This window comes from Lutra lutra, chromosome 7 (assembly GCF_902655055.1).
Source record: "Lutra lutra chromosome 7, mLutLut1.2, whole genome shotgun sequence".
Classification (NCBI taxonomy): domain Eukaryota; kingdom Metazoa; phylum Chordata; class Mammalia; order Carnivora; family Mustelidae; genus Lutra; species Lutra lutra.
In genome coordinates, this window is record NC_062284.1 from 112,276,119 (window position 1) to 112,302,759 (window position 26,641).

Sequence of the window (26,641 nt, forward strand, 5' to 3'; positions counted from 1 at the left end):
TTTCCACACTTAAAAGTTTATAAAATACCTAAAGGGAAATTGATTTCCTGCAGTATTGGATAGCCTACTTGGGCCTAAGCTATTGAGTTGTTCATACTACTTGGAACAAATTGTTCTTTGTAGGAGGGGTAGATAGGACACCTCTGTACTATCTTAACTTTGCTATGAAAATATTCATGTTTAATGGGTTAAAAGACAATAATTTCCAGGCCTGGCTTTTAAAAATGAGAATGCTTTTTAACTTTTCTCTTTCATGGTTATTAACTATGCCCAGAGTTTTCATTTTAATTACCACAGTGCAGTACTCCAGTTCTCTTATTTGCTTCATTACCTTCTCTGCTTTGGCTCTGAAAATAATTTTAGAGAAATAAAATCAGACTGTTTCCAATATAATGAAATGCTTTTACCACACTATTAATGAATCTTTTCTTCATTACCAACAGAAAGCTAGATGTTGCAGATCTTTTTAAACAAACAAATTAAAGACTGTTCAGTCTTGTGATTAGAGGAGACAAAGAGGACAATAAAATTTGACTTACCTAGCTCATTCCTTTGGTTTCTGACCTCTCTTCTTTAGAATAGAAGCTGTCTATGGCTTAACTCCTCCCTAGAGAAGAAATGCTGTTAGAGAGTTACTGGAAGAATCCTCAGGGTTCTGAGTCTTGGTCTTTAAATGTAAGACCTGAAACCATCAAAGTACTAGAAGAAAACTTAGAGGGAAAGCTCCTTGGACATTGTTCTTGACAAAGAGTTTTTGGATATGACACCAAAAGCACAATCAACAAAAGTAAAAATCAGCAAGTGACTGCAGCAAATGAAAAGGCTTCTGCACAGCAAATGAAATGATAAACAAAATGAAAAGACAACCTGCAGAATGGGAGAAAATATTTGTAAATCATTTATCTCATAAGGAGTTAACATCCAGATGTATAGGGAATTCAACTCAATAGCAAAAAACAAATAACATAATTAAAATACAGAGTGAGGATCTGAACTGACATTTCTCAGAAGAAGACCTGTGAATGGTCAAGAGATCACTAATCAGGGAAACAATGAGATATCACCTCTTACCTGTTAGACTGGCTATTATCATAAATATTATCATGAAAAATAACAAGTTTTGTAAGGATGTGGAGAAAAGGGAACCCTTGGACACCATTGGTGGGAATGTAAGTTGGAATAGCCATTATGGAAAACAGTATATAGATTCCTCAAAAAGTTAAAAATAGAACTACTATATGATACAGCAATCCCACTTCTTGGTAGTATATATCTAAAGGAAATAAAAAAAAATCTATCTCAAACCCCTTGTTCACTGCAGCATTATTCACAAGAGTTAAAATATGGAAACAACCTATGTGTCTGTCAATGGATAAATGGATGTGTGTGTTTGTGTGTGTGCATGTGTGTGTGTGTAAAATGGAATGTTATTCAGCCACAAAATAAGAAAATCTGCTTTTGCAAGATGGATAAGACACAGGAAGATAAATATTGCATGATCTCATATTTGCAATCTAAAAATGTCAAATTCATAAAAGCAGAGAGTAGTACAGTAGTAACCAAGAACAAGGAGATGGGGGAAATGGAGAGATGTTGATCCAAGGTACAGAAGTTCACTTATGTGGGATGAGTAAGTTCTAGAGATCTAATGTACAGCATAATGACTATAATTAATAATAATGGCATTATATACTTGAAATTTGCTACGAGAGTTGATCTCAAGAGTTCTCACTACCAAAGGTAAATTGTAATGATATGAAGTGATGGATATGTTAATTAGCTTGATTGTGGTAATCATTTCACAGTGTATGTATGTATGTGTATATATGTATATATATCAACATGTTGTACACTTTAAATATATGAAATTCTTATTGTCAAGTGTGCATTTGTCTATAAAGCTAGGAGAGTGATCAGATAATCCTCTGAGCCTGTACTTCTTGTTGAATCATAGATTAAAGACCTCATGGGAGGATATATAAGAGCATTGAACAATAGATTGAGAGAGCTGAATTCTAAATTCTGGCTTGTCACCAATTAATTTATTTTTGTTACTGTCAGCTTGATATCACCTTTCTCTCCCTACATGGAATTCAATTGAACTAATTGTTATTGAGCATTTACTCTTTACAGGAGTTGCCTGGAAATACTATGTCCAGTTTATATTGACTAAGTTTTTTTTGTTTCTTGTTAATTTAGCCTTTTAACACAATGTTTTTGTTCTGTAGTAAATCTAGGCAGATAAGTGAGGAAAATTACATGGTCGCTGGAAAATTTCCCTCTGAAGAGGCTTTTACTTGTGTGTATTGGAAATCTAAATAGTCGTGGCAAAAGGCTTTATCTCTGATTTAATTTAAAAGTCATGGAATCAGTACTATTATAATGTTACATCATTAATTCACAATTACTACTAATTTACTAAATGAAGGCCATGCAAACTTCTAAATCTTAGCAGAGCCAACATAATGTAAGAATAATTCTGGTTTACTAGTTGATTCAAAATTACTTGTTTTTAGCAAAGTAGAAATTAAACCAGCTTCCTAATTTGAAATATGTTCGAGAGTAACTATATTCGTATTTTAACCAAAGTAAAAAGGTCTAAAATATTTCAGCATTATGATGGTGCCTTTAGTGAATTAGTAATCATTTAGGTTTAAGAGATGCTGTTTCTCTTAATGTACCACCCTAGAGGCATATTGATTTTAATATATGTCTCAATTTTTATTTATAGGATAATGAGAAAAAATACAGCTTTTGGTTCTATTGATCGAGAGTCATTCTTGGAAACTAGCAATGTCAGAACAAATGCCTCAGATAGTGTTTAAAAAAAAAAAAGGAAGAAAAGGAAACTGAATACAGAAGAATGCTGTTTTACCTTAAGTCCTTATTTTGTGGTTTGTATGTACTGTAGTGATAGCTTTGCTGGAGAATTATAACTATAAGAATGTTACATAATATTGTTAGCTTATAAAGGTCCATAATTGGGCTACCTTGTGCACTAAATGCACGAAATACTGCATTTGTCCAGTGTGAAATACAACTTAATTCATAACAGAGCCTGAATTAGAACAAAATTGTATCTTAAGCTTTTCTATGCAAAGTTCTTTTTTTGTTTAAGATTTTATTTATTTATTTGACAGACAGATCACAAGTAGGCAGAGAGGCAAGCAGAGAGAGAGAGAGAGAGAGGAGGAAGCAGGCTCCCCGCTGAGCAGAGAGCCCGATGCGGGGCTCGATCCCAGGACCCTGGGATCATGACCTGAGCCGAAGGCAGAGGCTTTAACCCACTGAGCCACCCAGGCGCCCCTCTATGCAAAGTTCTTTAACTAGAGCATGTTGTCTCAAGTAATTTTGACAAAATTACCTCCTGTTTCTGAAACTTGAATAATCCTCATCATTGCAAGGAAGAAGAATGTATGTGCCTATTAATGCCTTTGACTTCCAAGAAGACCCTATATATAAAAAATCCCACATTATAAGTATAATTTAGAGAGTTTATAATTTTACTTTGCTCTTAACTATCATTCTTTACAATATGGACACTCATTTACTAATGAAAAAAGTACTTTTACTTAGCATTTCATAAATACAATGAATTTATCTTTTAAGGTTTAGTTTAAATACAGTTTTTATTTATAACGCTTTCCAGTTCAGCTGAAAGTGATTTTTCCTTCTTCTAGTCCTTAATTTCTTGTTCATCACAGTCTTATTAAATTTAAGTTGTCTGTTATTATTTATGTATAATTTCTTATTCTATTGGGTTGTTCATCTCCTGAGTTTTGTTGTATATATTAAGGGCTTAATAAATACTTAATTAATGAACAAAAGTTCACTTTACTTGGTCAGTGAGTGATACTCAAGGCAGAGAGAAGTGAGACCCACTTCCAGGGGACCTAAGAGGTGTATTTTCAATCTGTATTTCCCCGTTTTCCATTCTCAGATGAGAAGTACTTCCTGGTAGGACTTCTACTGGGAGTGTATCATATTCCACACACACACGTCTCATGTGTGTTTGTGTGATGAGTGGAGAGTGTCATAAAAGGGGAGAGAGGAGAAGAATCAAAAGAATCACAATATAGAACAAAACAATATGCCTGCATTTTTGCATAACTGATAGAGAGATATAGAAGGAAATACATTAGGCACATATATATAAGTTATTGAAAAACAGATTTTATCATCAGATATAGCTCCGCTGTTAAAGCATTAGCATAATTAAAGCTTCTTTTAGTAATGAGGCCCTTCTATATATGCTTGCTTATGGATGAGACATACCAGCAAGACTTTTGAAGACAGAAAGTGTAAAACCAGGATCAATGGCAATTGACAAAGGCTATTTGGTAAGAAATTTGAAGATTATGCATACATATATATGCACACATGCGTGTGTGTGTGTGTGTGTGTAACAACAATTTATAGATTCCTGTAAATCTGTTTGTTGCTTGTTTTTTTCTAGATATTTATTCTGGTGAACCTAATCTTATGTTAGAAACACACTTTTTTTTTTCTATTTCTTACTCTCTCTGGCTTTTTATGAACAAGATATTTTGAACTTTTCAGACTTTTAAATTTTTTTTTTTTTTAGATTTTTTATTTATTTATTTGACAGAGAGAGATCACAAGCAGGCAGAGAGGCAGGCAGAGAGAGAGGAGGAAGCAGGCTCCCCGCTGAGCAGAGAGCCCGATGCGGGGCTCGATCCCAGGACCCTGAGATCATGACCTGAGCCGAAGGCAGCGGCTTAACCCACTGAGCCACCCAGGCGCCCCATAGACTTTTAAATATTTTTATGAAAAAATTGGGCTGTGGCTTTGAGCTTCTTCAGTACTTTATTGACTGTTCTCGTTCTAGTCATTCATTTTCTCTTCTCTTACTGCTAGTCTCTGCCTTTGAATCTTTTGTTGGTTACCCTGTATATATGTAGACCTTTATCATTCCCAGAACCAAATTATCCTTTCTCTGTGTTGTCTATGGCTTAACAGAAAGATTTAATATATTCCTGATTTAGCTTGGTTTGAGGAGCGCTGAAAATCTTGATTTAAGCTTCGTTTCATAAACTGTCCATTTCTTTCTCTTAGGACTCAGTTCTTGTGCTCAAAGCACTGCATTCTAATTAAACTCAGGAAACACAGTAGATGTGCTTGTCTTAATGCAGATGTGTCTTCTTTTTATTAAAAAAAAACAGCTTGTGGTTTCAAATGTTTAATTATTATGTTCCCTCACTCTTTTTTTCATTAAAAAAATGAAGATTAATGTTAGACATAATAGGGGAAACTGGATGTGAGGTATATGGGATCTCTGTACTATCTTTGCAATAATTCTGTGTATCTAAAAGCTGTTCTAAAAGAAAAAGTCTTTTGAAAAATATATAAAGGACATTTGCTTTTTCATTCATATGAATTTTAGAGATATTCAAGTGCTATATTTCTTACAAATCATGAAAAATCTGACAAATGTCAGTTTCTCTATTTGCCCTTTAGATAAACTGTTGAGTTAATAATAAAGCTTTGGATCAGTTTGAAAATGTTATTTATTCCCAAGATTCTTACATTATAGTGGATAGAAAATAAAGGATACTGGTCTTCCAATAACACATCACATACCCTTCTGTTCCTCTCAAATCTTTTATGGCTAAGCCAACTAGATTTCAAAGTCTCAAAATGAAAAGAATCAGCAATTCTAGTACTTGATTAGGGAAACAGTATTGACCAAATCTTGCTGAGTTTTATCTGGATTCTCTTAGATTCATAAGGACTCTTAACTTTTCAGAAGGTTCTTGATAGGGGCACCTGCATGGCTCAGTGGTTTAAGCATCTGCCTTTGGCTCAGGTCATGATTCCAGTGTCCTAGGATAGAGCCCCACTTAGGGCTCCCTGCTCAACAGGGCAGGGTGTCTGCTTCTTTTTCCCCCTTCTCTTGTGCTCTTGCTTGCTCTCTCTCCCTCTCAAATAATTTTTTTTTTTAAAGGCTCTTGGTATTGGGTTCAGCTTTATCTAAGAAGACCAGTTTGCTGTGGCACAACTATGTTGCATTTTCCCTTCTCAGCTTTTCCTTCAGAATCATTTTATACCTTCACCTTCCTAGCTTTTGTTTCTAAGGCTCTGCTTGACCAAGTAGATGATATCCTGGGAAATAGTTGTAGATTTGTGGTTTGGCAGTTGCTTTTTCTCAGGGCTCATATAAATTGAGAACTGGTTTCTTTGCTTCTCACTTTGTGGGAGAAAAGATTCTGTTCCTGAAGGCACCCATCCTTTCTTTAAACCTTGCAAACAAAGCAGCTTAAAACTTCCTCGGCTAAGGAGTCCCTGTCAAAACAAATTTTTATTTGAAGACTAAGATGCCTAAGGATATTTAATAATAGCCCATATGAATTATAGCAGAGTCAAAGCTTTAGAATAAAAAGGACATCTCTCATTAACTAACCTTGTTGCACCCACTGTTAGATAATATTGTTTTAACCATTTGCTATTCATCTTATAGCAGGGAATACAAATAGAAAAATGGACCTCCTGATTAAAAATTGGCATAACAGTAGGTGGGCAGTTAGGTATGAAATAGATAAAGGGGATTAAGAAGTACAAACTTCCAGTTATAAAATAGTCAAGGAGATGAAAAGTACAGCATAGGGAATATAGTCAATAATATTGTAATAATGTTTGGTAACAGATGGTGACTACACTTATGATGAGCATTGAGTACTGTATAGGATTGTTGAATCATGTTGTACGCCTAAAACTAACATAATACTTTAATTATACTTAAATGACTAAAAAATTGGCATGATATAGAACATATTCTACTTTTTATTATGAAATAACTAGGAGCAATCACCAAGATTAGTTTTTTTTTACGTCCTGAACTCATTTTTTTTTTATTCAGTGATTTTACTTCCGTAATGAAAAAATACATTTTGTTTGTGACATCTAGAACTCTGTAGATGGAATTAAGAGGTAAATTATAGTTTTGCATTTAAGATGATTTGAGTTTCAGCTGAAAAGGTAGGCACAACATGCTGAAATAGAACTGGAATAAATAAACTGTTTTACTTCTTTTGTAAAAATCTTAGTCTATGCAACTCTGAGTTCAGAGATGATCGTACTTGCATATTCTGAGTGATAGAGAAGTGAAAGAGTATTTTTTTCAATGTAATGCTTCGTTTTATATTTGTTTAGTGATGTTTCCAAAGCAGTTGTTCCTTCTCATTGCTATCTCTTTAAAATAAACTTTCACTGGATTCTTTGAAATTCAATCCTTAAAGCTGGTTTCTTTGTTTAGTAAGATACACTGGATCAGGGCACCTGGGTGGCTCAGTTGGTTAAGCGTCTGTCTGCCTTCAGCTCAGGTCATGATCCCAGAGTCCCAGGACTACGTCCAGCATCAGGCTCCCAGCTCCACAGGGAGTTTGCTTCTCCCTCTGACCTTCTCCCCTCTCCTGCTCTCTCTCTCTCTCTCAAATGGATAAATAAAATCTTAAAAAAAAAAAAAAAAAAAGATATGCTGGATCAGTCCTGGCTAATTATATGATTTTTGACACTTGTCAGTTATAAAGAGAAGATGACCTCTCTTCACCTTTGTTTGTCTTTCTCCCTGACAGAATCCCAAGGACTGCAGCAAAGCCAAGAAGCTGGTATGTAATATCAACAAAGGCTGTGGCTATGGCTGTCAACTCCATCATGTGGTCTACTGCTTCATGATTGCATATGGTACTCAGCGAACACTCATCTTGGAATCTCAGAATTGGCGCTATGCTACTGGAGGTTGGGAAACTGTGTTTAGACCTGTAAGTGAGACATGTACAGACAGATCTGGCACTTCCACTGGACACTGGTCAGGTAAGAAGGCTGTGCAGTATTTCACATTTCTGGGTTGAACTGCCACGTTCCACATTATCAGATTTCTAGGCTCAGTTTTATGGCTCGTGGTCATCTTTTTCTCTGGATCCATTACTCTTCAATGTTACCAAGGTAAAATTTAGAATGATACTTTGTTTTAAAAGTACTTTATGACCTATTTCATTTCTAATGTTCATTTTTATCTGGCTTTAGCAAAACCACTAAGTTTTTTTAAGGAATGTAATTTACTCTTTTAATGATAATACACGATTCACTTTTTAGGGTACTTTCACATTATTGAACTCATTTGATATTCATAATTATTTAGTAAAGTAGACTGATAAATGAGAATCTTCACCATGTGTTAGAATCACTTGGAAGGCTTGTAAAAACACTGGCTTCTGATTCAGTAGGTTTGGGAGGGGTGCTGAGAATTTGCATGTCTAACAAATTTTCCAGATCCAGGGACGACACTTTTGAGAATCACTGAGGCAAACCATGCAGGCATCTTTACCTCCATTTTATAGTTCAGGACAATGAAACCTGATTTGCTTGTGCAATTTTAATTCCATGATGAGGAAAAATATGAATAAGGTACTGTGCTAGACATTATCTCCAAAAATTTAGTGATAAAGGAAATAAAATATAGAGTTTCTTACTGCTTATCTATTGTTCTTTCTACACCATGGTGATCTTTAAACAAGGTCTAAAGTTGGGCTACCCCTGTGAAAATCCTGGCTTTATCAGTTTGTAATCTTGGGCAAGTTGTGTAACCTAGGCCTTAGTTCTCTCATCTGTAAAATAGGAAGTAATAATTTACTTACCTCTTTGAGTTGCTTGGTAGGATTAAGTGAAACAATATATGTAATGCACTTAGCATAGTACTTGATACATGAATTCTAGTAATTATTAACTACTGTTAATAGCTTTATTCATTGGGTAGATTACAGTGAGTACCTAGAGTGTGGCAGATACTGAACTAAGTGATTAGGTAAAATGCTAAACAAGACAATACACCATCTCTGCACTTAGACCTTGTGGGAAGTCAAAAATTTTTCAAAAGGCTGAGGCATTTATGTTAATATAATTTCTCATGGAGCAGAGCATCTTTTTTCACAAATTTAACAGTAGATGTGGAATTAAGTAGCTCTGTCATTGCCAAAGTGAGTAACTTTAGTTCCTTTGTGTCTTTTTACTTCCTTTGGAAAATATCAGATACTACCTGACTCTTCACAGAAGCGACAGAAAAGCTAATTGGGTAATTTTTATAAAATGCTTTAAGTTGTGCTATAAAATTTTCTATATGATTTACTTTTTATTTTTTAAAGATTTTATTTATTTACTTGAGAGAGAGAAAGAGAGCAAGCACACAAGCAGGGGGAGGGGGAGTAGAAGAGGGAGAAGGAGGCTCCCTGCTGAGCAAGGAGGGCAACACAGGGCTCAATCCCAGAACCCTGGGATCATGACCTGAGCCAAAGGCAGACACTTAACTAACTGAGCCACTCAGGCGTCCCAGTTCTATATGGATTTAAAGTATTTTTTTGTGATGTGAGTTTTGCCTTCCTTAGGATGATTTAGGAGCCCTATTGTATATATCAACATATTTTTTCTTTGTAACTCCAAGTTTTAAAAGAACCTCTTAATCTAGAACCTTAGCTAAGCTTTGATTTTGAGGTTACATCTCCCATTGATCTGCTCTATAGTTTACAGCTGGGGCAAACAGATTAGGTGTCAAGGTTAGAAAGATACAGGAAAAGCAGTTCTGTCAGATTCATGGTAGCTAGCTTTTTCATTTTGTGAACTCAGTTTAGTTTCAAGCCTCTTTGCTTGTGAAGTATGCAGTCAGAGTAGGGCAAGGTTCTTATGTTAAAAGAAAAGTAAAAAGTTGGCCTCACTAGACTTACCAAATTTAGTATATAGTTTTGCCTTGCCTAAAAGCTACAACTCGTTGTTTGGTTTGATTTTTAGTCCTGCTCATACATTTTGTAGTCTCTATTGGCAACTATAGCACTTGAAGGTTAAACAGGCTTGAATTTGAAACATGCAGAATTTCTGAATTTCATAATGTTATAGTTAAACAGGTTCTAGAAACCATCCTTCTTTTATGTGGATTCTAAGGCCTAGTAGACACCAGCTGATTTATCCAGAATTATGCATCTTATAAATAACAGAACTGTGGTTGGCACATTGACTTCCACCTCCCTTCCGTCTACATCCTTCCCAGTTCATTCATGCCCAACACCTTACCCATTACAACCATGGTGGGCACAGAGACTGTCCTGAATATCTAGGAACTAAATAAAATTACTATTTATTTCTTCCCCCTGCCCTGTAACTTTTTTCAAACCTTCCATATAATTTCCACTGAAGAGTTATCTGTGGTATTTTCTTCTCAGTCATTTGCAGTCCCTAATTAAAGAAGTCATTTTATCATGGTAGCACAGAATTACGATTTTAATTTATAGATCTTTCCCTTATCACTACAGGTATCGTATAAAATCATATACTTTTCTTTGTGCTAATGAATTAAACTGTTCCTGTTGGACACCTTTAATTAATTAAACTGGTGATTATTTTCAGTATGCTTACAGAACTCATTGTAACTAAAATAATTTAGATGCTAATCATTTATCTAAAAGAAGGAAGAGATTTATGTTTTGAGCTTAGAATATTTTATTTTTATAAAAGCTGTGGTAGCTCTCCACTTCTGTTTCTGTTTATATACATTATCTGAATATATACCTTTTGGAAAAACTAACCCATTTCTAGAATTAGAGGAAACAGAATGAATTTTAATAAGCTCTTTAACATTAATTCTTCAGTTAGCCATAAATCAACTACTACATCTGTTATTGTACTGACTTGTATAAAGAATCTTGGGATATTTCCCCTGGCACCACTGCCATGAAATTATTATTGTTTATACACACTTGACATGATGTGCCTGCAGGTGGAATTTAGTGATTTCTATTGAAATCTGTCACCAGTACAGGAGTTAGTATGCACATCTGATCATTTCAGTAGCTAAAGCATACCTCGTTGTGGGTTGAGTTCTGTTTTTCTCCTTCGTTATTTATGAAATCATATCCTTTGTACTAAATAATTTCATTAAGTGAAGCAAAATATTCAAAATTATGCTTCCAATTAAAATAATAACAATAATCTTTCCCATCACCAATAGATGTCATGTCTATTCTAAAGTTGCTGATAAAATGGACAATTTATTTTTCTGTATATTCAATTTGTTTTTCTATATATACAAGCTGTTTCCTAAGCCTGAACTAACTACATGTAATAAGACTCATTCTTCCAGATATATTCCTTATGATAATTCAGAGTGGAATCTTGGTGTTTAATGGTTTGAAGTATCAACAGTTAATTGATTTGATTTTTAATATATATTAACTGTTTGAAGCTATTATGATGGCCAGCTTCCAAAATGCTTATCTAATTGATATAAATAGTCTTGAATAGATGACTTAGCAACAAAGAACCTCAACCATTTAAACTCAATTCTCCACTCTTCTTTCTGTCCTAAAAATTGAACATTTATTCAGATTAGCAGTTAAACCACTTTGACTATTTTGTATTCCCTTCTCTTGTCTTTTCCCACTGTCTTAATATGTAATAAATTGAACTGACTTAATTTGATAGGTCTAATTGGAAAACTTTCTTTTAAATAAAGATAATGACTAGTAACAAAAAGTGTTTCTAAATATGATAAAAATTTAATGCCCTAGAGGTGCCTGATTTAAATACATCTTTAAGTAGATTGACATTTGCTATATTTAGTTACCTAAACTGGATGGTTACCTTCTCTCCATACCTCATTTCAAAAAGATTTTGGTCAGAGTTTTATTTGTCATCCTTATATGGAGGCAATCTTAAAATAAAAGTAATTTAACAAAAGCCCCTGCTCCATCCCAGGCACCATGCTGGACTACATGAAGAAAACAGACACAGTCCCTATCCTGTCAGGGGCAGCCTAGGGGGAAAGGCAGACAACTGAATGGACATTAAAATATATTGTGATATGGGTAAGTTGATAGGACTCTGAAGCACATATCTAACACATATTTGGGATTCTTCTGGAAGAAGTGATTTTTAAAATGAGGCCCAAAGTATGAGTAGGAGTCAGCCAGATAGAGATATGGTAGAAGAATTTTCTGTCATTGGGCACAACATGTGAAAAGAGAGGCAAGAGAGCATGGATCATTGGGGAAACTAGAAGTAGTTCCTTGTAGAGTTTGGTTATTGAGAGACTGAAGTTTTGTTCCGAAAACATGTATCATTTATTGGGTTTCTGTTTGGGTGGTTGTACGATTTTGTTCCTCCCTGAAACCAACAGGTTTTAGTTCAAGATTCAGAGCCCTTTGTTTTATTTTTCTTCAGAGATGGGCAATGTTAGAAATTAATTGGCTTTTAGCTGGCTCTTGGTGTTATCCAAGTACCACTGAACTTTTTTTTAATTAAAAATTTTTTGTTTCATTTTTAATACCCTTTAGAATTTATTCTTGGTAAATTTTTAAAAGCTGACAAATAACACAAACTAAATTCAGAAAAAAAAAACAAAATATTGTTGTTAATTGTCTAAAACAGTTACATAATGCTATTTTCCCTGCATTTTGAAATTGAATAATTTTTGTATGATAACAATTTGCAGTATCATTTTGTATGGAAGGAATAGAAAGGTAATTCAGCCTTCTAGCTTGATTGATCAAATTATTTTTCCAGTTTTATTGAGATATAATTATCATATAACATTGAATTAGTTTAAAGTGTACAACATAATAGTTAACATCCATCAATTCATATACTTACAAGGACTTTTAAGATTTATTCTTTTAATAACTCTCAAATATACAGTATAGCCTTGTTAATCTATAGCTGTTATGGTACATTATATCCCCAGCCTAATTTACATCTTAACTGGAAGTTGGTACCATTTCACTACCTTCACCCTTTTCCTCTACCTCTGCCCTTCTCCAGCCAATCTATTCTATTTCGAGTTCAATTTTTTTTAGATGCCACATACAAATGAGATCATATAGTATTTGTCTTTCTCTGACTTATTTCACTTAGCATAATGTCCTCAAGGTCTATCGGTGTTGTCACAAATGCTGGGATTTACTTCCTTCTCATGGCTGAATAATACTCCTCTATGTGTGTGTATTTTCTTTATCCATTCATCCATTGGTGGACATGTAGGTTGTTTCTGTGTCTTGGCTATTGTGAATAAAGTGAAAATGAGGGTACAGATATCTCTCTGATTTTATTTCCTTTGGATATATACCTAGAAGTGGGATTGCTCAACCACATGGTAGTTCTACCACTAAACCCCTTAAGCAAATTATCTGTCACTTAGGTCAAAAGGATAATCTTTTTTTTTTTTTTTTTAAGATTTTATTTATTTGACAGAGAAAGAGAAAGTGAACACAAGCAGAGGGAGTGGGAGAGGGAGAAGCAGGCCCCCACCCTAGCAGGGAGCCCAATTTGGGGCTCCATCCCAGGACCTTGGGACCATGACCTGAGCCAAAGGCAGACATTTAACCGACTGAGCCAGGTACCACAAAAGGAAAATCTTTAGCAAACAAAGCATAAATTAAATTATACTTCAAGTATTCCTGTGAAACTGATATTTTTTTTTAAAGATTTTTTTTATTTATTTGTCAGAGAGAGAGGGAGAGAGAGCGAGCACAGGCAGACAGAATGGCAGGCAGAGGCAGAGAGAGAAGCAGGCTCCCTGCTGAGCAAGGAGCCCGATGTGGGACTCGATCCCAGGACGCTGGGATCATGACCTGAGCCGAAAGCAGCTGCTTAACCAACTGAGCCACCCAGGCGTCCCTGAAACTGATATTTTTAACATTTAAAGAACTACGAAAATGTCGAATCATCTAAATGATCCAGCTAGTTTGTATCCTAAATAATGGCTAAACTCACATAGACTGATTGATAAACCAGTGAAGTGATTAAGAGTCTATAGACATACTAGACCTATTAGGATACACTATGGATATGCTATGTGACATTTTTACAGTAATATTTTCAACCTTTGGTGATTGATTAATAGAAACTTGAAATAAATGCATATATTTTAGATCCCTCATGCTACAAAGACATCTTGATTTCTCTGTTTAGGTAATGTGAGGAAGAGGAAAAAATATGGGCCCTGAGTTTGACCATATCTGATCTCACTTCTCTTGTTTTTATCTTTCTGGATTTCGGCATTTAATTATAGCTTCTGAACCTCTGTTTGGCTGTACAAAAAGCTCATGATACTCAAGACCTACCTCTCTATCCACTTTAGTAGGGCTGTAATCTCAAGGAAAAATGATTAAGAACTATAACAGGTATAAGGTCATTTTCATGTACATTTTATTTTCATCGTGTATGTTTGGTCCCAGATTTTTTTTTTCTAAGATTTTTATTTATTTATTTGACAGAGAGAAATCACAAATAAGCAGGGAGGCAGGCAGAGAGAGAGGAGGAAGCAGGCTCCCCGCTGAGCAGAAAGCCCAATGTGGGGCTCGAACCCAGGACCCTGGGATCATGACCTGAGCCGAAGGCAGCGGCTTAACCCACTGAGCCACCCAGGCGCCCTTGGTCCCAGATTTTAAAATACAAACATGATAATGGAATATATTATTAGATTATAACCTGCAACAACAGAAAAGTTATCTTTTTATTCTTAGATGAAGATTGAGCTTTTAAAAGAGTGTCATATAATTTTTCCTTTTTAAAATTGTAGCGCTTATGTATATGATTTTATACAATACCTGTAGTGATAAGGGAAAGATCTATAAATTAAAATCGTAATTCTGTGCTACCATGATAAAATGACTTCTTTAATTAGGGACTGCAAATGACTGAGAAGAAAATACCACAGATAACTCTTCAGTGGAAATTATATGGAAGGTTTGAAAAAAGTTACAGGGCAGGGGGAAGAAATAAATAGTAATTTTATTTAGTTCCTAGATATTCAGGACAGTCTCTGTGCCCACCATGGTTGTAATGGGTAAGGTGTTGGGCATGAATGAACTGGGAAGGATGTAGACGGAAGGGAGGTGGAAGTCAATGTGCCAACCACAGTTCTGTTATTTATAAGATGCATAATTCTGGATAAATCAGCTGGTGTCTACTAGGCCTTAGAATCCACATAAAAGAAGGATGGTTTCTAGAACCTGTTTAACTATAACATTAAAAAATTGAAAGAGATCCAGAGAGGAAAGATGACTTCTGAGAATAACCTCTAGACATTAAAAGATCTCTGTGTTTAATAAACCCTCTGTTGAATCATAATAAAATTCTAGACCAAAGAGTCTCCCCTGCGGCTACCTTAAGCCTCCATCTCAATATTTTTCCTGTACCAACACATCTGAGGTACAAGATTTACTCCCACCCCTAACAGTGGCTCACTGTAGTTAGTGATTTTTAAAGTGGCTGAGCTTGGGGGGTAAGAGGTGGTGGTACTGGGCTTGGAGAGTGAGTTGGTGCCATAAATCAATGAAAAGCAAGCTGTCTGTGCTTCAAGATTCCAATGGCTCTCTCTGTCCTATACCCCACTCCTCTAAGAATTACTGACCTAAGCAAGTATCATTGCCGATACTTAAGGACTTTTGGTTCAACCTGTATGACTTTTGTTTTGCTATTTATGTTTCATAAAAGAAAGAAAGAAAGATCTTTGTTTCAAGAATATAAAATACCAGATTATAAGTATGTCTCAGAAGAACTCAAACTACTTTTCACTATGACATTTCCTTTATCTTCAGCTTCCCACTTAAAGACATAAAAAGAAGCCTTTGATATCTCATTTATAGTTATGAAATAAAAGATTAGGGAGCTGAAGCTTCGTCTACACAACAGCCTTGCCCGGAGTGAGCCCACATAGAGGCTTATTTCCAAATTTATTCCTACAAGTGCTTTTCAAGTTGAATTATAAGTAAACCTGGGGAAAGTGAGTCAGAGGCTTACAAACTGCCAGGATAAACATGGTACATTTTCCTGGACTATTAATTTTAGTTGCTGGTACATAAGTTCAGTCATTTTCAAATAATAAAACAAACAGGATATTATAATGGTGTAAAATGAAAAATTTGATGAAACATCAAACTTCAGCCCATTGATTTAGACTAAGATTCGCAAGTAGTGTAAGTTTACCCTCCTTTGCTATTGGGAGCATTTTGCTGGAAAACTTTAAGAAGCACCATTCTATATTTGGAATTTTAGTTTATTTTATCCTCAAGAGGAAACTCTAGAGGGCAATAGGGCCTAGGTCTTTTGGGTTATTTACACAGGGCCAAGCACTTGATCGGAACATAATAAATGCAACAAAAGAAACATACAAACCTACCTCTCCTGCATCCTGGTCCAAACTTCAAACTGTTACCCTGGAAAGTTGTATGAAGCACTTTTACCAAATTGTAGATTGTGTTTTTTTAAAAGATAGCTGATCACTAAGAATGAATCTTTTTAGAAATATATTCTGGGCTTTTTAGACAAGCTTCTGGCAGAATGGGTTCAGAGATAAAAAAGAGGTATGTTTTAGGAAGTAGTAATACATAATAAGCATTAAAGTGGAATAGAAACAATTTCATTGGGAAAGTTTTTGAAAAGTCCTCTTACATCTAGTTAGAACCTATCCGAGGTTGCTGGAGCTAGAAATAGAATCCAGGTACTCTTATTCCCTGTGCAGTGTCTGGGCCACATAGATAGCCATGATACCCGTCTCAGAAATTATCAGTAGTTTTGTAAATACAGGTATATTTTTATGTTACAAGTGTGTTTCTTAAAGATTTGGTTGGGGGCACCTGGGTGGCTCAGTCATTTGGGCATCTGCCTTCCACTCAGGTCATGATCCTGGTGTCCTGCGATTGAGTCCCATGGAGGTCTCCCTGCTCAGTGGGTAGCCTGCTTCTCCCTCTCCAACTCCCCCTGCTTGTGCTCTCTCTCTCTCTCTCTCTCAAATAAGTAAATTAAATCTCTTAAAAAAAGAAAGATTTGCTATAAATTGAATTTTTATAAATCTAAGTCATGTTTTAAATATTTTAGCAGAGCTATATAAAGGATTCCCAAAGGAAATCCTTTCCTAAAGTAAAGAACCTTTCTTCTAATATGATCTAGTAGCCCTCAGATTCATCAATTCTTTTTCCTTCCTTCCTTCCTTCCTTCCTTCCTTCCTTCCTTCCTTCCTTTTTCAAATGTTTGGCTTCATCTATGTAAGTCTTTGAGGCTCAGTCATATTTAGCTTTTGATTCAAACATTTAATATATAAAAGGACAAATGCAGTCCTTCATAGCATTTTGATAAGAGTTCTGTTTGTTTAAAACATGTAGATCACATTCAAGTTTAGAAATGATTCTACAAATAAGATAACTATTGAAATGATAAAGAAAGTTAAGAATGCCTCCTAGCTCTTTTGGCTAGTTTTATATGCAAGAGTTCTGAGATGATATAAATCTAGAATTTCCTTATCGTTTTTCCTCAAGGTTATATAAATTATAAGTTAATTCCAAGGAATAGGAAAAGATAATAGTCCATGATCTTTAGTGGAATTATACATATCCTTTTTTTCCTTCCAAAAGGATGTTGCTGAGTAAGAAGACTCGGTAGAGATTTATACATTAGATAATAATATAAAATTTATTATATATATATGTAATTTAGATAATAGACTTTCCTTCTCACACATTTTCCTTGCCTTTGGCAGAAGGTCAAAAGCAGATCGCAGAATTATAAACAGCCCTAGCTGATACTTTAGGGTTCAGTATTCTTTCTCCTGTGTTGTTTCCCAGAAAGCTAGGAATAAAAATATTACTGACAGTATTGGAAAGGATTAGACCTGAGTTCCCTACCTTTTCAAAAAGAGGTATTCCTTTTCATTCAATTAAAGTTTAATCTACTAATATAAGTAGCCTTTATACAATGCAGATTATATTTCCTAGAAGCAAGAAATTGCAGATAGTAATACTATAAGTCAAATGGATTTTGCCAAAAGGTATAATACTATAATTAGGATTATTATAATTCTTACTCAAAAATTGTGTGTCTGGAGCACCTGGGCTGACTCAGTCTGTAGAGCTTGTGACTCTTGATCTTGGGATTGTGAATTCAAGCCCCACATTGGGTGTAGAGATTACTTTAAAAAAAAAAACTAAACTAAAGGGGCACATGGGGTTGAGTGTCCGGCTCCTGATTTCAACTCCAGTCATGATCTCAGGGTTGAGAGATCAAACCCCGTGTTGGGATCTGCACTGGGCATGGATATGGTCATCGATACCTGTCCTATGTACCGTACAGAGTTATGAGGATTCAAAGTGATAACGTATTTGACAAGGCTTTATATATTTTAAACTACCCTGTTTGTTTGTTTGTTTTAAAGATTTTATTTATTTATTTGACAGAGATCACAAGTAGGCAGAGAGGCAGGCAGAGAGGAAGGGAAGCAGGCTCCCCACTGAGCGGAGAGCCTGACACGGGGCTTGATCCCAGGACCCTGGGATCATGACCTGAGCCGAAGGCAGAGGCCCTAACCCACTGAGCCACCCAGGCGCCCCTCACCCTGCTTGCTTTTATTAGCACTTTAGCTTTATGGAAACAACAATAAGATAACCTTTGAAGAATATGATATCTATATTTTAAAAGTAATGTGTTATTTCTATTTCAGAGGAAAGATTATCTTATGGTAGAAACAAGTGTTAGTGAGGATGTGGAGAGAAAGGAATCCTTTTGCACGGTTGGTGGGAATGCAAATTGGTGCAGCCACTATGGACATTTGTATGGGGTTCCTCAAAAAGTTAAAAATAGAACTACACTACAATCCAGTAATCACACTATTGGGAATTTATGCAAAAGATACAAAAACACTAATTTACAGGGATACATAGACCCTGTGTTTATTGTAGCATTGCTTACAATAGCCAAATTATGGAAGCAGTGCAAGGGTGAATTGATGGATGAATGGATAAAGAAGATATGGTGTGTGTACAATAGAATATTATTCAGCCATAAAAAGAAAGAGATTTTGCCATTTGCAGTGACATGGATGGAGCTAGAGAATATAATGGTAAGTCAAATAACTCAGAGAAAGACAAATACCATACAATTTCATTCATATGTGAAATTTAATAAAACAAATGAGCAAAGGGAAAAAGAAAGAGAAACCAAGAGACAAACTCTTAACTATAGAGAGCAAACTGATGGTTACCAAAGGGGTGGTGGGGAGGGATGGGGAGGGATGGGTTAAATAGATGATGGGGATTGAGGAGGGCATTTATCATGAGTACTAGATGATGTATGGAATTGTTGAATCACTATATTATACCCCTAAAACTAATATAACACTAGTTGTATCCATAGGTGAACATTTATTTTTATTATATATGTATGTCGTGACTTGTGTATTCCCTCACTGATGGACGTTTAAATTATTTCAAGTTTTTGGGGCGCCTGGGTGGCTCAGTGGGTTAAGCCGCTGCCTTCGGCTCAGGTCATGATCTCAGAGTCCTGGGATCGAGCCCCGCATCGGGCTCTCTGCTCAGCAGGGAGCCTGCTTCCTCCTCTCTCTCTGCCTGCCTCTCTGCCTGCTTGTGATCTCTCTGTCAAATAAATAAATAAAATCTTAAAAAAAAAAAAAAATAAAAAAAAATAAATTATTTCAAGTTTTTGCCATTATATATAATGGTTAATGAATATCTTTGTGCATGTCCCCTTGTGCATATGTGTTAGTTTCTCTAGTGCAGTGCATATCAGTTTTTCACATCTTACCATATGTTAAAATATGTCTTCCCTCCCCATATTATCACCTGGGAGGTGGTGGTATATGGCAAAGCTACAGAAATCTCTATGGCAGTGTGTTACAGATAAAATCTTATGCTCTAATGAAGGGGTAGGCAAACTGTAGTCCTCAGGCAAACTCAGGTCCCCACTATTTTGGTAGTTTTACTAGAACACACCCATGCCCATTTGTTAACATAGTGTCTATGGCTGCTTTCATACTATGATGGCAGAGTTGAATAGTTGCAACAGAGACTTACGGCCTGCAAAGCTAAAATATTTACCATCTGGCTTTTTACTAAAAAAAAGTTTGCTGACTCCTACTCTAAAATAATAATTACCAAATAAATACGGCTTTAACCATTGTAAATTTGTGAATACTTTTTTAAAAATTTGATCTCTTTCATGTACTTATTAATGTGAGGTAAAAGTAATTTCTGGTGAAATAACAGATCTTAATTATGTAATTCAGTGAGTTTTGATGCTGTAACTAACACCCTTATCCAAGTCTTAAATTAGTTTTTAAAATTGGGCTGTTTATCTTTTTATTTTTAATTTATAGGAGAGAGTGTGTGTGTGTGTATGTGTGTTTCTGGATATGAGCTTTTATCATAAACATGATTTGTGGGGCACCTGGGTGGCTCAGTGGGTTAAAGCCTCCGCCTTCGGCTCGGGTCATGATCTCAGGGTCCTGGGATGGAGCCCCACATAGAGCTCTCTGCTCAGCAGGGAGCCTGCTTCCCCTCCTTCTCTCTCTGCCTGCCTCTGCCTACTTGTGATCTCTGTCTGTCAAATAAATAAATAAAAATATTTTTAAAAATAATAAGAAAAATTAAAATTAAAAACATGATTTCTAAGTATTTTCTCTCAGTCTGTGGCTTGTCTTTTCATTTTCTTAACTGTGTGTTTTGAAGATCACAATTTTTTAATTTTGTTGAAGTCCAGTTTATCAGTTTTTGTTCTAGTACTATAAAAGTTAGTGCTTTTTGTGTCCTATGAAATCTTTGCCTACCCTAAGATCATAAAGTTATTATTTTTTCTTCTGAAAGCCTTATTGGTTTGGCTTTTAGATTTATGTCTATGATCCCACTGTTACTGTTTTTTGTGTACAGTGTGAGGTAAACCTGGGTTGAAGTTCATTGTTTTCCATATGTTTATCCAGTCAGTCCAGCTTTATCTGCTGAAAAATTTGTCTTTCCCTGTTAAATTGCCTTGGTGCTTTTGTCAACAAACAGTTGACCACATCTGGACCTATTCCTGGTCTCCGCTCTGTTCAACTGCTTCATTTATGTCTGTCCTTACACCTTAAATTTTTACCTGCCACCAAATACTTTGCAGCATGTTGATTGGAAAGCTATAAGTATAATGCTAGGCCATAGTAGACTGTACATATCTTTACTTGTCTACATATGCCTAATCTCTCTGTGGGACAACTATGTCAGTAATCTAACTGTCCCTTTTGCTTTCAGAATCTATCTCCTTTTTAATCAGTTCTCCACACTGCCATCAGAATAGTATTTCCAAAATCAAATATGACTTTGTTTCTTAAAATCTTCCATGGCTGCTCAGTGTCTAGAGAGGTATGTGTAAACACCTTACTTAGCATATAGGAAATAAGCCACTTCTCAAAATGTGCCCAGTACTCCTGATCTCATCAGTCCAGCTACTGATTTATTTCTTTAAAGTTATGTACATTTCTGGGGTGCCTGATTGGCTCAGTTGCCTAAGTGTCTGCCTTCGTCACAGTCGTTAGGTCCTGGGATCAAGCCCCATGTCAGGATCCCTGCCCAGCAGGGAGCTACTTCTCCCTCTCCCTCTGCTGCCCTACTTGTGCTCTTTCTTTCACTCTCTTTGTCAAATAAATAAATAAAATCTTTAAAATTATGTGCACTTTTATTTCTATGCTGGGAACATGTTATTTCTTTCTAGAATGTCTTTCCTCCATTTCATCACATGAAATCCTATTTATCTTTTAGCATCATTTGTTTTGTGATATTTCTCTCCCAATTGACCCCATGTTCTCACTTATAAATATACTTTATTTAAATAGTTTATTTTCTTTGAGATTCTTATCTGATTTATTTTTGTCTCATTTTTGCCTAATAGTACTGGCCAATACTTGTTACTCAGTCATTAGTAGTTTTTTGTTTGTTTGTCTTTTAATTAAATTGCCTCTAAGCAAAATGATTGCTAAAAATATTAGGCTCCTTTTCCAAATCTACCAAATGAAGGAAATGTAGCCTAATCTATGTGATTCACAGGTTTCTGATGGGGAGTAAATGAGGCAACAGGCGTGAGAAAAGGTTGGTTTGGTTTTTTTTTTTGTTAAAGAACATAATATTTTATTTTACTAAGACATGGAAATATTTGAAAAAAGCTTTTAAAAATACGATGGCCTTATCGTGGCTTATAACAAAATCCCAATAGAATTGAACCCTCTTGATGTCTTATAAATTTTATTGTGATAGAATTTCACCTTGGCATACTTGTATATTAGTTAAAATAATACTACTAATAAAGACTTAAAATTTTTACTCCTAATATTTTTAGCAAAACTTAAAAATATGTTAAGTAAAACTTAAAATAACTAAGAAAATACTTAACATTGAAAAATACTAAGTTAAAAAATAGCTAAGTTTAAATGTACTTTATGGACTAAAGATGACATTTTTCTGTACAAATTCTCAGCTTTGTATGTGTATGTCTGTCTCTTTGGGTATCTTTGGCTCAGTAAATATTGAATACTTCTCAGTTTAGGCACTATGAAAGTAATGCTACATATAGCAATAGCTAACATTTAGTGAATCTTATTACTATGTAACAGTGCTTAAAACTGCATATGTTATTTCATTTAATATTCACAATTAACCCATATGGTAGGTATTGCTGTATTTTATGTAGATGAGTAATTTGCTAGAAGTAAAAACAAATCCTCAGTTTGCCAGTCACATTATAGATTTTTAAGACAGAGCCCCTGTTCTCAAGAAGCCCCAATCTAAATAGTAGATTAACACAATCATTTAAAAAATTGATCTCATGAGACAAAATATAGTTAGTGATGTTATAAAGATATAAACAAGGCTTTAAGGGATTGGGAAATATTGTCATTCTAGCCAGAAAAATGAGAAGGAAATGGCTTTTGTACTGGTCTTTTTTTTTTTTTTAAGATTTTATTTATTTATTTGTCAGAGAGGAAGAGATAGAGAGGGAAAGTGCACAAGCAGGGGAGCTGCAGGCAGAGGGAGAAATGGGCTCCCTGCTGAGCAAGGAGCTCAATGTGGGGCCTGATCCCAGGACCTCGGGATCATGACCTGAGCCCAAGGCAGATGCTTAACGACTGAGCCACCCCAACATCCCTGAACTGGTCTTTAAAAAATTGTAAAATGACCAGAAATCTTAGATACAGAATTCTGCAGACTGGATTGCTTTTCAGATGATGATAAAAATGCCAATGTGCCTGTTATATCTTTTTTTTTTTTTTTTTTTTATTAACATATAATGTATTATTTGCCCCAGAGGTACAGGTCTCTGAATCATCAGGTTTACATACTTCACAGCACTCACCATAACACATACCTTCCCCAATGTCCATAACCCAACCACCCTCTCCCTACCCCACCCCAACTCCCCCCCCCACCCCCTGGGAACCCTCAGTTTGTTTTGTGAGATTAAGAGTCTTTTATGGTTATATCTTACTTAGAATAATGCCACAGTATCAGAACTCCTGGGCATTATTTTTCCTTCTGCCTCTCCTTTGCTCAGGTGTGTGGAAGCGAGCATTAAGCCATCTGCTTCTCAGTTTATCCTTTAGGAGAATGTAACTAAAAAATTGACCCGATAGCACTTACATTGCATTTCTCAAGGGACACCAAAACAAATCTGATAGAAGGTACTTAGGTACAAGTATTTACTCAGCTGTAAAAGTATAAAAATGATAGTGCTTTAGTTAAATAAACCTTGCATTTTGTATTCATTCTTAACAGTCATTGAAGAGGTGAAACTGAAAGCCAGTGTTTACATTCACAGTAATTGCAATTTTTATGATAGGTTTCTTATGTATGGGAATTCAACATGTAATTTTATAACATTAACAATCATTTTGAAAAGCAATAAATTAATGCAGCTATGCTTTTGAAGAATATCAGCAAAGGCAGTCAAGTTAATACAGAATTGCTTCTTAGGGAATTTTTTAATTAAATTGAGGAAATGACAGGATTGGCTTTATTCTTATTACTCAGACCTTTGTTGTAAAGCATGGCAAGGATATAAACAATGAATGTCACTCTGGAAGATTTGTGTGCTTTCTAAATTAAGCACACAAGAAAGTATTAAACTATATCAGGAGATGCATTTTCTGCTAGCATAATTTATAATATGAAAGTTAAATAATTAATCAAATGGTTAGATACAGAGGGATTTTTCTCAAAAAGCGAGATAAAGATAAATTACCCCATGCCAATTGAACAATATTCCAAACACAAAAAAATAAAGTCAGGGGGAGGCATAAAGCTTCTTTAATTTTGTAGTTTGTGTAGACTGCCATCCATTGTGTGAGTGATATATGTGATGTCCATATTCATGACATTTAAAAACATCTGACACTAGCTTCAAGCTACTTTTTCTGAATATCATTAATATTAATATGTAATTATTGAACTAATTAATGTGTATATGGACAAGTCACTGTTCCCTAGTCTGTTGTAGATATATAATTTAATGTTTCTCATTTGATTAAATGAAGTCTCTTTTTTGAACAATTTTCTTAGCCTGAAAAGAAATATGTATTAGTAATAAGAGGCAATTTTGGTTTCTTTTTTTTTTTTTTTTTTTGCAATTTTGGTTTCTGTGTTTTATTGTTGGTACAGGTATTTTGTTTGGCATTAATTTTATATAAAAATGTGTATTTCATGGCGTTTTTAGTTGTTCAACAAAACACTGATACATGTTTTACTATAACAACTGTTAGCATGCCCCTAAGTATTTATTTATATGTATTCCTCTCTATTCTACTAGTGAAATTATCTATATAATTGAGTAAAAACAGGAGTGGCCACAAATGCATAAGAAAACACTTCTGCAAATTATTGCATTTGCCATCCACTTCTTAAAGATCATTTTGCAATTCTGTCCCATTGAAATGAATTGCCTGGGTCTTTAGAGTATGCTGAGAAGATTAAAGTAAAAGAGAGGGAAAAGAATCATTTGGAGAATTTTTGAATGAAGTCTTTGCATTCTCACTAAAAAATAGTCTGAACCCTCTGTCTAGCCGTGTCATTATTTAGAAAGAGCAGGGAAAGAAATGTTTCCACAGCTGCATGTTGATGGAATGAATTGTTTGTTGTCAGGGGCAAGCTAGCATTTCAAAGCTATTACTTTTTTAGTAAAACATAGTATGTTGTTATCCAGTTTTATGTTTAATCAGTTTAGTTTAATCAAATGCTATTTTGTATCAGGAACCACAGATAAGAAATACTTAAAAGAAAAGACTGTTCGATCTGTGGATTTTTAAAAAGGCACATTGTTCTTTCTCCTGTCCTTCCTCTTTATGTTTAGGTTCGTGACTACCAGAAATAAGGAAAAGGTAAAAGCTCAGACTTTTTTTTTTCCCTTGCTTGACATTTTACAGTCTCTTTTGTCATTGGAATGTGAGACAACACATTTTTTTTGCAGTCTTCCACTCAGTTTTCCAATTCAAAAAAGAGATTCGGACACATTTTTTTCCTAGCATTACTGCGTGGAAGAATACACTTTTTCTCAGTGACTGTTACAGAAAACAGTAAGAATGATGCAATCGACTCTCTCCTAAATTAACAAGATGTAACTGTACATCATTTAAAACAGTATAGTCAGAAAGTCATTTTTCCTTCATTTTGAATAGTTTTGTGCCATGCTGGGGTAACTTAACACCAGGGTACAGAAATGATATGTAGAAGCCATAGTCCACCATGTGGGTAAGACATACCTCAAGAAATAGAAAGCTTTTGTGTTTTTGCTGCATGATGGTGAGCAGCTGTAACCATCAGCTAGCTTGCCCTTTTTGGCAGCTGGCCAATTTTAGCATTAAAATAAAATTGCACGCTATTTGCCTCTGGTGCCTGGCCTTCAATTAAAATTTTAAATATATTCTTATCATCCCCTAACACAAAGCTCACTTATGCAGTCCCAAATCTAGCCTGAGACACCTGTTCTTGAATCCTTTTTTTTTTTTTAATTCAGAAAATTTCAGTGTGAAATAAATCTCTGTGCTGCATCATGCTAGAATAAAAAAAGCATAAATTATTATAATGGAACCAGATCAAGCTACTTAGATGGGCTTAAGTGAGTGGTTGAGACCTGTTAATGGATATGCGATATTATTACACCAAAGCCATTTCTGTAAAGGATTAATGTTGTTAATTTTAAGAGTTGTTTTTGTTTTGTTAACAACAGTCTGGAGACAATAAATAGAGAAAGGGGTTTGATTATATATCGCTTTGATTTCTTGTAAGCCTTAAAATTCCGTCAGTTAGGAAAAAGTAAGAAACAATTATATGTATGGACAAATTTTATGTAGCTGTTTGCCATAAAAGAAAGAGGACTTTGGAAGCACTGTATTTTCATTTATCTCAAATTATAGCCTTCAGATCACTATTGACCAGAAAATTCCTACAGTTGTGAACTGAAAACATCTATACTGAGGTAGAAATTAAATTCATTCAGATAGGACAAGTTTCTTTCCAGTGAGGAGGTTTCAGTTAAACTGTGACTCATACTGAATTTAAGCTGTTCCTCCATAGTCTTACAGTTGGACTGAGAAAGCCTTTGGTTTAATAGAATGCTCTCTTTGTATTTCTAATTTGTGATAAATTTAGCCTTTGTTAGTTGGTTAGAGGTTTCATTGAACTCTTTCCAGGCCTATCTCCCTCTTCAATCAAAGGAAACACCTTATCTTTTCCTATAATTAATCATTTTTAGCACTTTCTTTGATACCCTTTTTTTTTTAATTATTTTTAAAGAGCTTTGCTCATTTTGTCTTCTCCAGAAAACAACTCTAAGGGGA

At 35.0% G+C, this 26,641-nt stretch overlaps 1 protein-coding gene across 9 annotated transcripts in view; it reads left to right on the forward strand.

Annotated features, from left to right (window-relative positions):
* FUT8 (fucosyltransferase 8) overlaps positions 1-26,641 on the forward strand; it is a 391,770-nt gene that overhangs the window by 322,564 nt on the left and 42,565 nt on the right. For all 9 annotated transcript variants that reach the window (XM_047736710.1, XM_047736711.1, XM_047736703.1 and 6 more), the window contains one exon: positions 7,593-7,830. In XM_047736710.1, coding sequence (XP_047592666.1) covers positions 7,593-7,830 — 238 coding nt within the window. The remainder of the gene's footprint in view (positions 1-7,592; positions 7,831-26,641) is intronic.